Source organism: Ovis canadensis, chromosome 22 (assembly GCF_042477335.2).
Source record: "Ovis canadensis isolate MfBH-ARS-UI-01 breed Bighorn chromosome 22, ARS-UI_OviCan_v2, whole genome shotgun sequence".
Taxonomy (NCBI): domain Eukaryota; kingdom Metazoa; phylum Chordata; class Mammalia; order Artiodactyla; family Bovidae; genus Ovis; species Ovis canadensis.
This window is the reverse complement of record NC_091266.1, coordinates 36,585,094-36,597,525: the sequence shown is the minus strand read 5'-3', so window position 1 is coordinate 36,597,525 and position 12,432 is coordinate 36,585,094. Positions and strand designations below refer to the sequence as shown.

The window sequence follows — 12,432 nt, the reverse complement described above, 5'->3', positions numbered from 1 at the left end:
TAATCCTCATAAGATAGCTATGAGGTAGGTATTATTACCTCTGTTTTACACATGAAAAAACAAGCTGTCAAGCTTCAAGATGATAGAGCCTGAAGGTAACCAGTCAGGATTTTTTTTTTAATTCAGAAAAACCTCAAAAAGTGAACTATGGGAAACAACCCAGTTCCTGCAAAGATGGCCACTTAATGGTCTTCAGCATCCCTTTGTAGCTCTTCCAAGTAAGAACTACGGGATTTTGGCCCTACCTATTGCTATCAGATACACTCCAGAGCCAGATGCTGCCCACTTAGCAAATGAGGACTTCATTCTGTTTGAACAGTCTGCCACAATCTGTGTAGTCTGCCCAGCTAGAAGGGACATGCTTTTGGCGGTACTGTGTGCCACCTTCAAGTCTGATGCTCCAGCTCATGGCTAGCAAGCATATATGGGAAATCAGAATTTTGGATACTACACACAGGTTACTGGTAAACTACGATACAACATGGTTTGTATCTTACAATGTTCAGCATCCTGGTTGCAATATTCAGGGACTTGGGGGACAACAGACATTTACTATAACAATGTCCATTCAGTGCTTTCAAAACAGCAACACTACTGTGGTGCACCTACTGTATCCACCTTAGAAGTCTCAACGTGCTACATCTCTAGTGGCAGTCATGTCACAAAACGTTAGCTGAATTCTAAGTTTACAACCCAGGCTGCACAAATGATGGTCCAAGTGCACATAATCTCAAAGGAGGGTCAAATGACCAGGCCTAAGGAAACTCTCAGAGAATTTAATTCCATGCTGATGTACCTTGGAGTGACTGATGAGATCCTCAACTTCCATGAAGCGTACAACACTCAAAGCGAAAATGGGGAGTTGGCGCCCCTATCCTAAGGCAGTCTGCCCCTCGGACGCACTTACTTTTGCACCAATAGCTATCGGAAGCTTGCCTCTGCAGCTCTGCCTTGAGTGTCGGAAACAGTCCCCACAATGAGGAACTGGCACACCCACAACTGCAGGTACGCCTGACAGCAAGCTCCGTGAGGATTTTAGGGAAAAGCTCCCGAAGTCAGGCGGCGCATTCTTCACTCCGGAACAGCGTCACATCCTTGAGTTGTTTGGGGTTCTAGGCGAGATCCTAGAACAGGTGCATACAAAGTCATTTAAGAGAAGAAAAGTGAATTATGAAGCTTAATGCATCAACGGGCCTGTTAGCGCAGAATTCTTTCTAGTTCTTCGGATTTCGCAATATTTAAATCCTCGGTGGCCTTTACCAGTGGCACCTCAGTGGGTGGTGCGGCTGGAAGAAAGGTCTGAAATAAGGTGAAGCGTAGACAGGGGTGGGGACAACCTTAAGTTTAGAAAAGACGAATACGGCGAAGTTTGGAAAGTCATTTTAAGGGAATGGTTTGGAGAGCTTATATTTTTGAAGATTGGGAAAACACGTGGGTTTTCTCAGCTACGAAAAGGCCTAGGGAACTTTTCGAGAGGGGATTGAAAGTACCCATCCCTGGCGTGCTGCGATTCACGGGGTCGCAAAGAGTCGGACACGACTGAGCGACTGAACTGAACTGAACTGATCCTCCCCGTCTCGCCGGCGGGGCTCGGGGCGGGCTTTTTTGCTGCCGCGCTTACCGGAAATGACGCTTGCCTCTCGCGAGAAGAAAGACGCGCGAGCCTCTGCGGCCCGGAACCGGCCTCGAAACAGTGGCGGAGCTTCAGGCCGCTCGCCCTCCCGCCCCATGGAGCGGCCCCCGGGGCTGCGGCCGGGCGCGGGCGGGCCCTGGGAGATGCGGGAGCGGCTGGGCACCGGCGGCTTCGGGAACGTCTGCCTGTATCAACATCGGGTGAGGCGGGGCGCGCGAGGGAGCGCCGGTGGATGTTTGTCAGGGCGCCTGTGGAACACAGTGCCTGTCAGTACGTGAGAGATTGTCGGTGAGACCTTGGGCAGGGTCGTGGGCCAGTGAGCCTCAGTGTGTGTGTGTGTGTGTGAGAGAGAGAGAGAGAGAGGAAAGAGGACGGATTGTATTTGTGAGCCTGGCGATTGAGTCCGAGGTTTATCTGAGGTCCTGGGCAGTGTGTGAGAGAGAGCTATTAGGGAGAACTTTTGTTATGACTGTCAAGATGTGTTTACCGAGCGTGCTGGTACGTACGTGTCCCTCTGAATATAGAGTCAGGGTGTGGGAGGTACACACATGTCAGAGTGTGTATTGTGAGCACAAGTGAGTGAGAAGATGGGGCTGAGGAGGGGCTGCTTGTTGGAATGTGTGTGTTTTTTGTGTATGCTTGCAGGCCTTGTGATGTCTGTAGGGCCTGGAGTAGACAAGGACGGTGTCATAGTGGGTCAGCAGTCAAGCTTTTGGTTTCATTGGGTAGGCTTTGGAATTGGGGATGAGTTCTAAGTAGGGAACAGCTGGTGAAAATGATCGTGAATTCACAAGAGGAGGAGATAGAATGAGGGTGAGGTCCTCAAGCAGGTGGAAGACAGTTAACATTAGCCTCGGAAATTGTGCTTCAATTTAACTGAAAATAACAAATTATTTAACCATTGTAGTAGCATCTAAAGATCATGTGTGAGCCAATCTTTTCATATACCAATAAAAGCTATGAACCTTTTCCCCAGACAGATGCACACACATACAGCCTTATGCATTGCCATTTGAGGGGGTCCATGCTCTCTTGAGGGCTTCCCAGGTGGTGCTGGTGGTAACGAATGTGCCTGCCAATGCAGGAGACAGAAGAGACAAGCTTTGACCACTGGGTCGGAAAAATCCCTTGGAGGAGGAAATGGCAACCCACTCCAGTGTTCTTGCCTGGAGAATCCCATGGACAGAGGAGCCTAGTGGGCTACAGTCCATAGGGTGGCAAAGAGTTGGACACAACTGAAGAGACTTAGCACAGCACATGCTCTCCAGAAGGACATTCTCAGACCCATTAGCTTTATAGACCCTGGAACAATATTCCCTGCAGTATAGCTTTTATTTTATCACATGTAAAATAGTTACAATAGTGTATATACATCATGAGTCTGAGAGTTAAATAAGATGTTTATAAGTGCCACACCCATGGTAAGCTCTCAGAAGTTAGCTCCTGCTGTTGCTGCTATGTTGTTGCTGTTGTCATCATCTTCATCATCATTAACTGATGTTAAAAAAAGGAAATGTCAAGATAAAAGTGGTGTTCTCAAAGATTTTTTGTAAAAGGTAAATCTTTGTGGAAAAACATATAAGACAAGATGAACAGTTAAGCTGTTACTAAAATGTATTGGCCTATGACCTAAGAATTCAAGACGGGGAATCATGATTTGCTGTCCTAAGAAGTATAGATGTGAGTAGAGTGCTCACAGCATAGGGAGGGAGGTAAGGTAGAGGGAGTCTACCTGGGAGGATTAGGTTTGTTTGTGTGGCAGTTACAATGACAAACGTCACTGATATAACAGGAAATTTTGTGAAGCATGTTTCTAGTAGAGCATAGGAGGGAGTCTTGGAGAGAGGGAGAAAGGAAGGTGAAGGACCAGGCATTAAGTACTTTGACAGCCAGACAAGTAGTAAATTTAATAATTTTCACCATCAGACACAAGGAATTCAAAGAGTAAAGAGAAGGGGCCAAGTACTTCCAGCAGAATGTTGCCTGTGGCTTTGTTATCAATCAGCCTGCCCATCAGTCTGGTCATAAGAAAAAGAAGTTTGCATACTCACATGCTTATGTGACTGCTTTGCTTGGTCCCTGGCTGGGGATGAATGAATACATCAAATTAAAAAAAAAATTGTGATGGAGTATATATAACATAAAACTTGACATTTTAATCATTTTAAAGTGTACTGTTTAGTGACATTGTGTGTTTACATTGTTGTGCAACAGCCATCACCATCTATTTCCAGAATTTTTTCATCTTCCCAAATTGAAACTCTGTACCCTTTAAACAATGAAAGAAAGAGCAAGTGTTAGTTGCTCAGTCCTGTCTGACTCATTGTGATCCCACAGACTGTAGCTTGCCAGGCTCCTCTGTCCATGGAATTCTCCAGGCAAGAATACTGGAGTGGATTGCCATTCCCTTCTCCAGGGGATCTTCCCAACCCAGGGATTGAACTTGCGTCTCCTACATTACAGGCAAATTCTTTACCATCTGAGCCTCCAGGGCATTGGTCTTTAAACAATAATTCCTCCCTAATTTTCTCCTCCCCAAAACCAGAGATGTGTCTTTGGAATTCATCACTGTTTAAATGGAAGAGATTTAGCTTCCTCTGGAATCTTAGAAATCTCTTGGGAACTTTCCAGATGTTTACAGTGGCCCTTCCCCAGAACTGGGACGTTTGATAACTGAGTCTGTAGTGAGAAGAGAATACTGTGTGGTAAGACTTGGAAACAGTATCATTACTTTTCCAATTAGAGCTTTGAGTTTGGCTTTCAAATCCTTGTGTTTTGGTGGAAGCCACATCTCAATATTTCATCTACCCCTCTTAAATCACAACGAGAAAGAGAAAAGGATGTGAGATGGTTTATTTAACTGATTATTGGGTAGCTGACAGCTGATGGTACCAGAATCAACAAAAACAGTATTTTCTGCGCTCAAAGAATTTCAAGTCTAGTGAGAGAAGTAGACACAGAAACACCTTAAGTACAATGTGGTGACCTGTATAGTGAAGGTATTTGTCGAGTGAGGTCGAAGCATGGTGAAATAACCAAGAACTCTTCCTAGGACATAGGGTGGCAGTTCTCACAATGTGTTTGGAAAAACTAATCTTGTAAAATGCTTTGAAAAAAGGATACTGTGGTCAGTACATTTTATAAATGCTGCATATAATATTTCGTCATTTGCAAAGTCATAACCCACAATAGCGTATTAAAAGCTCTGTGAAGTCCTATAGTAAAGAACTAATAGAAACTAATTTAGCTTAGTATGTTCCCATTTTTTATTGTGGTAAAATGTGCATAACGTTTGCATTTAGCTACCTGTAGGTGTACAGTTCTGTGGCATTAAGTACATTCACATTTTGTGCAGCCATCACCACCATTCATCTCCTGCATATTACTATTACCTTTTTTTTTTAAGCACCGAACTCTTCTTTTTTTGTTTTGCTGGACATGTATAAACTTTCCACAGAGCATTCTCTGTGAAAAGTGAGGAAGGCCTTCAGAGAGTAGCTGAAATATAAACCGAGAGGTTGAAGGATCCTTTAGGATGAAATCTTTTTGAAATAGATAGTTTTCTGCCTTACTCATATGAGAATTTAGGACTTAATGTTGTTCATGGTTGTACCAGATTGACTCCATAGTGATAACGTACACGGGACCTAGCAGCAGCTCAGTATCTGCTCATAATGAGAGGTTGAAGGGAGGGAGGACCCTGGTTAGGTTGGATTGTAGTCTGGCCTCATTCCTCACTCTCTCTCTGTACGTCAGTTATCTTATTTCTTGCTGTCCCCCATTTCAGACCATCCTATAAAAGTTGTGTCTTGCTTCCTGTTCGTGGGCTGCATTATTACTGTTGCCAGAATGTGATGAGGTCCGGCTACTTCCTGTAATGTGCATCAGGTTGGGTTTAATTTCACTTAGAATTGGCTAAATTACTAGTCATAGAGGCAAGATCTGTTAGGTCTGTTTTCTAGACATGGAAACATACAACCATTGTTAGGAGTTTTTTAATGTCATTTGAAATGCAAAATTTAGGAAATAGTTTTGGAGTTTTTTGTATTAGATTTGGTCATATTAAAACTATTTCTTACTGTTGAGGCAGGGAGCCCTGAATCATTCTCTGCATTCTAGTTATGCTGGAACCTGGGACCCTTTTTAGCTACCTTGACTAAATTCAGAAAGGGGTTGTTGGGGAGACAGTCTTTTTATATTCTAGCAGCATGTATAAGATGGTGTTCTGAAGACATTTATTACAGGATCAGCCTCAGTAACTTTTTGCTTGTGTGCTTTGGTGTTTGAAGTTCAGTTTAAAAACATTAGTTTAGTCTCATGGCTTACTTGGCAGAAGCATTGACTCAAGAGAACTGTGGATAAATATGTTTAATTAGTAAAGCTAAAAGAGTTTTGTTTTCCCAAGTTGGCATCTCTTTGATAGCAAGTAAATCTGCACAAGAACCTAATTTATAATCTTCTGTTGATTTTCTATTTTGGCAGGAACTTGATCTCAAAATAGCAATTAAGTCTTGTCGCCTAGAGCTAAGTACCAAAAATAGAGAACGGTGGTGCCATGAAATCCAGATCATGAAGAAGTAAGTGTACTTGATGACTTAAGTTTCCCCAGTTTTGCATCCCAGCCAGATGTCATCATAGGGAAGGCGGCTAGGAATCCATTCTTACGATCTTTTGAGGAACATATTTTTCTCTTTCTCATTAAATTTGTGTGTTTTATTTCAAATAATAACATCACATCATGCTTAAGTAGGTTTTGTTTAAATAGTTATCTAGGTAATGATAGTATAATATTGAAGAAAAACAAAAAGCCCTTCAAGGAACTTGGGGTTTTTTAGAGCATGAGCCACCATTTCCTTGCATGGCCCTGCTGTAAACCTTTCTCTGCTCTAAAAACACAAAATGTCAGTTAGGTATTATCAGACTCAGCTTTCTGAGGGCAGAATCTGTTTCTTTTGGGTATCAGGCAGTGCTTATCTGTTATACTTTATAGTTAAATAGCAATCACTACTTTCATTAAAAAAATATTTTTACTCTCACCTACTTTTGTTAAACATTGTATCTATTGCTTTGTAAAAAATTATCCTTAAGCTTAGTGGGTTAAAACAACAGAAGTTTGGTGTCTCACACTTTCTGTGGTTTAGGAATTTGGGAGTGACTTAGGTGGTTTTGACTTAAGAGATGCCTCCTGAAACATCTCAAAATGTTGACTGGGGCTGCAGTTATCCAAAGGCTTGAGTGGGGCTGGAGTATCCACTCCAAAGCTCATTTAGTGTCTGTTGGTTAGAGGCATCGGTTCCCCACCACATGTGCCTCTCTCTCCATAGGGAAATTTGAATGTCTTCATAACATAGCAGCTAACTTTCCCCAAAGTCAGTGATCTGAGAGAGAGAGAGAGAGAGAGAGAGAGAGAGAGAGAGAGAGAGAGCGCGAGAGCAGGCAGACATATTTTTATGATCTTCCTTCAGAAGCTATGCTCTATCCTTTCCAAATAATTTCTATTTATTAGAAATCAGTCACTAAACACAGCCTCTACTTCAGGGAAAGAGAATTAAGCTTTTGAAGGGAGAAGTGGCTATGTTTTAAAACCTCCACAGGTAGAGTGCTAATAAGGGCTTACCCATGTTCTAGTTGTCACAGCAACCCTGTGTCTCATTACTAAAGAAAAAGTTGAAGCTTATAGAGTCATACAACTGATAGGTAATAGAGTCTGGAGTTGAAATAAGCACTTTCTGACTTCAGTGTTCTCAATGCATTTTAATGGTTCTCAAACTTGGCTGTGTGGCAGAATCACTAGAAAAACTTTTTAACAATACAAATCCTCAGGCTCTACACATGGAAATTCTGTTTCTTTAGGTCCTTGGGCCCTGGGAATCTATTCTAGTTTAGAGACCATTGTGTGATGATGATGGTGATTTGATATATTACTAAGTTTAAAAAAAGATGTTAGGAAACAATATATAATGTGGTTCAATATTTACTGAAAAACATGTATTTGTACACAAATTAAAATTTTTTAAACAAGTATCAATTTTTAATTATACAAATGAGAAATTAGAATATTATAAATAAAGTCAGTCTTTCGTCTCACTGCCCCCAATTAACTACTATTTCAAACTGAGTCCCTTTTCACTGGAAACAAATCTTTTATTATAATGCTTTCCCCTTGTTAGGTTGAACCACGCCAATGTTGTAAAGGCCTGTGACGTTCCTGAGGAATTGAATTTTTTGATTAACGATGTGCCTCTTCTAGCAATGGAATATTGTTCTGGAGGAGATCTCCGGAAGGTAGTGTGGATGTTTTGAGATGATGAGATAGTAACACGAACTCTAGCAGTCTTTGAATCCCACTCAGTACAATCATCTAGAGTAAGAGTCAGTAAACTGTGGCTTGTTATCTGTTTTTGTGGCTGCTTTCTTAAAATAGTAGCAGAGTTGAGTAGTGGTGCCAGAGATTGCATGACTTGCAAAGCCTAAAGAACTCACTCTCTGGCCCTTTACAGGTAATGTTTGCTGACCCCTGCTTTAGAACATGAATATTTTTGTTGGTGGCAGTGGTGTTTCAGGATGGGACTATATTGATGGTTTTAGATCACAATATCAATGTTTAAAGTGTTTATGGCAAATCTTTCTTTCCCATCTCATTTAAAATCTACCAGTTGTTGTTGTTCAGTTGCTAAGTCATGTCCAGCTCTTTTGTGACCCCATGGGCTGTCCATAGGATTTACCCAGGCAAGAATACTAGAATAAGTTGCCATTTCCTTCTCCAGGAGGTCATCCCCATCCAGTAATCATAATCAAACCCATGGCTCCTGCTGTGCCACCTTGGAAGCTCTTTTTATATATTTAAAATGGCTATTATTTTAAATATCATATGACTATTTTTATATATTTATCTGTGAGATTTTTCAACCTTGTAAAATTTCAAATACCTTCTCCCATTATTTTTACTTGTATAAATTTTGCCATGAAATTTACATGTCCTCTGTGTGGATTTGGTGATTTTTCCCCCTTATATTTTCTTAATCATGACTAATTTTCTTATTCTCTCAAAGTATAATGGTTAATGTATCAGTATTACTGCCCAGCAATATTGGCAATATACATTTTTAGATTTTTTTTTTCCTTTAGCTACTCAACAAACCAGAAAATTGCTGTGGACTTAAAGAAAGCCAGATACTTTCTTTACTGAGTGATATAGGTATGTAATCAGTATGAAAATTCCATCATAATTTAATGCACATTTGGTCTATAAGAGCCTGTATACTGCTTGGAAATTAGAATTGTTGATAAACTATATAAAGCATAGGTTTTTAAGTATAAGGAATTTTTTATCTTTAAGAAATTATCAGAAAAATTTAAGTATTACTGTTGATGCTAATTTAAAACTAGTATTTTTGTTTTTTATTTTTTGTGTTGTCTGTGTCCATTTGACTAATAGATATTCTAGTTGCCAAAAAAAAAAGGGTGTGAAATGATCTTATTCATTCCTTCCTCCCTGATTAACATAGTAAATTTATTTACCAGGGACATTGCTTCTCATAGGCGTAAGTAGTCTTAAGGTGAAATCTCTTTTTAATCAGAATTACTCCTGAAAAAATTTTAAAATAACCAGGACATAGGCCCTTGGAGAGAGCTCAGAAGGCCAGATTATGTTTCTCTATATATTTTGATTTTGTTTCTTTTCTTAGGTTATGGAGGCCAAAGTCTAGTTGAAGAGGTTGAGTTAGGTCAGAAGGAAAGGCTCCAATGATAATACAGGGATTTTTTTCAATTGCTTGTTCCATTTCTTTTTAATACTAATTTTCATATGTTAAATGGGAACATATTGTAATTCTGCTGTCTGATTAATGTTACCCTATTTTTGTGGAGAAAATTTGAGTGTCTATGAAATCATCAATCATGTAGTTATGATGGTCCATATAAAACTGAGCATTAGACCAGATCTGTACAAAATGTGAGTTGAATTTTTTATTTCAGTGTTTTTTTATTACCTCAAAATACATTTTAAACTTTATTTAGGATCTGGGATCCGATATTTGCATGAAAACAAAATTATACATCGTGATCTAAAACCTGAAAACATAGTTCTTCAGGATGTTGGTGGAAAGGTAGGTAAAACTTGAAGAAATGTTCTGTGCTAATTGAATAGAGTCTCCATGATGTCGTTAGTCTTTCAGGTTTGGTGCCCATCATAGCATTCTGTACTTCTTTATCCCAGCCCTCACTATACTGAACTGTGGTTTTTTGTTTGTCTGTCTCGTCTGCTAACATAATAGTTCCATTAGAGAAGGAGCTACATCTGTCTTGTTCATTTCATTTTTCCAGCACAGTATCTAGCAGAGCTAGTAGGCAGTAAGGAATTTGTTGATTTGGATGTTATGAAGTACATCCAAAAAACATCCTTGGTCTTCTTTAAGAAAAAAAAAATATGTTCAAAGTATGTTTTCATATTTGAGAAAAACAAAACAAAGTCATTCTCCTCCCCAAAAGTCCTAAGTTTATTATTAATTAAAATTCAAAACCTTGATTTCTCAGATTCCTGAAAGAGTCATCTTGAGAAGAACTAGAAACTGTGAATTAATTCTTGGAATATTTATTTTTATCAAAGTGATTTGAGCAGTTTTCTTGCTTTTAGTGCCCAAATTCCATTCCAGTAAAGACATAAAGCCAGGAATGTGAACTTTGAATTGGATTGTATGGCCTTAGGTAGTGAAGATAATGATCAGTTGAAAGTGATGAAACCTTGGTGCTTCGTCTCTTAGGAACCTTTTGTGTATGCTTTGTGGTGGCTACTCACTTTTTGTTTGTGTGTGTATCCTGAGACTTCAGGATGTTCTTGAAGTTAGATGGGTGTTTACTCACGTTGATCCACTCTAAGACAGTATGATGCTTCTTATAAGTTTGGAAGTTACCCTGCCTGTGCCTTCCAGTTTAATGGATCAAGCTTATTCTGAATATACCAAAATAAAAATTAATAGCCAGTCTATATCAGCATATTAAAAAGCAGAGACATTACTTTGACAATAAAAGTCTGTCTAGTCTAAGCTATGGTTTTTCCAGTAGTAATGTATGGATGTGAGAGTTGGACTATAAAGAAAACTGAGTATCAAAGAATTGATGCCTTTTGAATGGTGGTGTTGGAGAAGTCTCTTGAGAGTCCTTTGGACTGCAAGATCAAACCAGTCAATCCTAAAGGAAATCAATCCTGAATATTCATTGGAAGGACTGATGTTGTACCTCCAATCCTTTGGCCACCTGATGCGAAGGACTAACTCATTGGAAAAGACCCTGATGCTGGGAAAGATTGAAGGCAGGAAGAGAAGGAGATGACAGAGGATGAGATGATTGGATGGCATCCCAACTCATGTCTATCAGACATGAGTTTGAGCAAGCTCCGGGAGTTGGTGATGGACAGGGAAGGCTGGTGTGCTGTAGTCCATGGGGTCACAAAGTGTTGGACATGACTGAGTGACTAAACTGAACTGATTTAGTTTTTTACTATATGTCAGACACTGTTAAATTATTTTCATTATCATTGAATCCTAATAGCAATCCTGTGAAGTGGGGATTGTTAGGAATATCATTATATAGGAAACAGAGGAATAACTTGATCAAGGTCACATAACTATTTATCTACGTGGTGGAGCTTAGGCTTGAAACATGTTTGTCCTATTCCAGAGCCATGTTCTTCACCACCTCCCTCTCCAGAGCATTACAAGGACTTTGTTCCCTTTCCTTTTCAAGTTTCTCAGCCATTTAATACTTACTGTTTTGCAGATTATGCATAAAATAATTGATTTGGGATATGCCAAAGATGTTGATCAAGGAAGTCTTTGTACATCTTTTGTGGGAACTTTGCAATATCTGGTAAGACACATATTGTTTCTTTGAATTTAAGTGTACAGGATTATTCTTATTTCTTAAGGTTGTAAATGTAATAGTTCAAAACTCTTCTCTTACAGTGTTGATGTTTAAAGCATTTTTTTTTTTTTTCTTTTTAAGGCCCCAGAGCTCTTTGAGAATAAGCCTTATACAGCCACTGTTGATTATTGGAGCTTTGGGACCATGGTGTTTGAATGTATTGCTGGATATAGGCCTTTTTTGCATCATCTGCAGCCATTTACCTGGTAAGAAATGAGAGGGAACTTTGGTATGCTTAACGGGAGTGAAATTTTCAGTACCCTTCTGGCCACCTTTCTTTAAATGGTATAATTACTTTTTAACACAACTGAATAAAATTAAAAGGCAAAATGTCTCAGGTTGTCAGCTGAAGTAGCTTTTGTTTTTATAGGCATGAGAAGATTAAGAAGAAGGATCCAAAGTGTATATTTGCATGTGAAGAAATGACAGGAGAAGTTCGGTTTAGTAGCCATTTACCTCAACCAAATAGCCTTTGTAGGTATGTATACTTTAGTTGAGGAAGTTTGTCTCATTTTCTTCAGGGATGTCGAAGAACAGTAAAGTTGTTGTCTGCTTCAAGTAGCATTATCCACTGGAACTTTCTGTAATGATGGAAATGTTTTATATGAATGCTGGCCACATGAGTCTTTCTGAGCACTTGAAAGGTGGGTGGTAAGACTGAAGAACTGAATTTCAAATTTATTTAATTTTAATTAACTTAAGTATAAATGCAAATAGCCACTTGTGACTAGTGGCATCCGTATGGACAGCACCAGTCTAGTGGAAATAAGAACTGCCATTCAACTGATTGGCTTAGATGCTAAGAACACTCTTAGAATACTGTGATGAATGGGTTCCTTAGGAAATGGGACTGAATTCACCCACTGGAGTTGCCCATA

At 39.6% G+C, this 12,432-nt stretch overlaps 1 protein-coding gene across 8 annotated transcripts in view; it reads left to right on the top strand.

Annotated features, from left to right (window-relative positions):
* The first annotated feature begins 1,039 nt into the window (after positions 1-1,039).
* CHUK (component of inhibitor of nuclear factor kappa B kinase complex) overlaps positions 1,040-12,432 on the top strand; it is a 41,444-nt gene continuing 30,051 nt past the window's right edge. For 5 of the 8 annotated variants that reach the window (XR_011252064.1, XR_011252063.1, XM_069567191.1 and 2 more), the window contains exons 1-8: positions 1,040-1,833; positions 6,116-6,210; positions 7,804-7,918; positions 8,762-8,831; positions 9,653-9,741; positions 11,411-11,500; positions 11,636-11,760; positions 11,925-12,032. Coding sequence is in view for 5 of the 8 variants with exons in the window: in XM_069567191.1 (XP_069423292.1) it covers positions 1,627-1,833; positions 6,116-6,210; positions 7,804-7,918; positions 8,762-8,831; positions 9,653-9,741; positions 11,411-11,500; positions 11,636-11,760; positions 11,925-12,032 (899 nt within the window). In the remaining 3 variants the exon portion in view is untranslated. The remainder of the gene's footprint in view (positions 1,834-6,115; positions 6,211-7,803; positions 7,919-8,761; positions 8,832-9,652; positions 9,742-11,410; positions 11,501-11,635; positions 11,761-11,924; positions 12,033-12,432) is intronic. The other 3 variants (XR_011252062.1, XM_069567189.1, XM_069567188.1) reach the window with 3 other exon arrangements.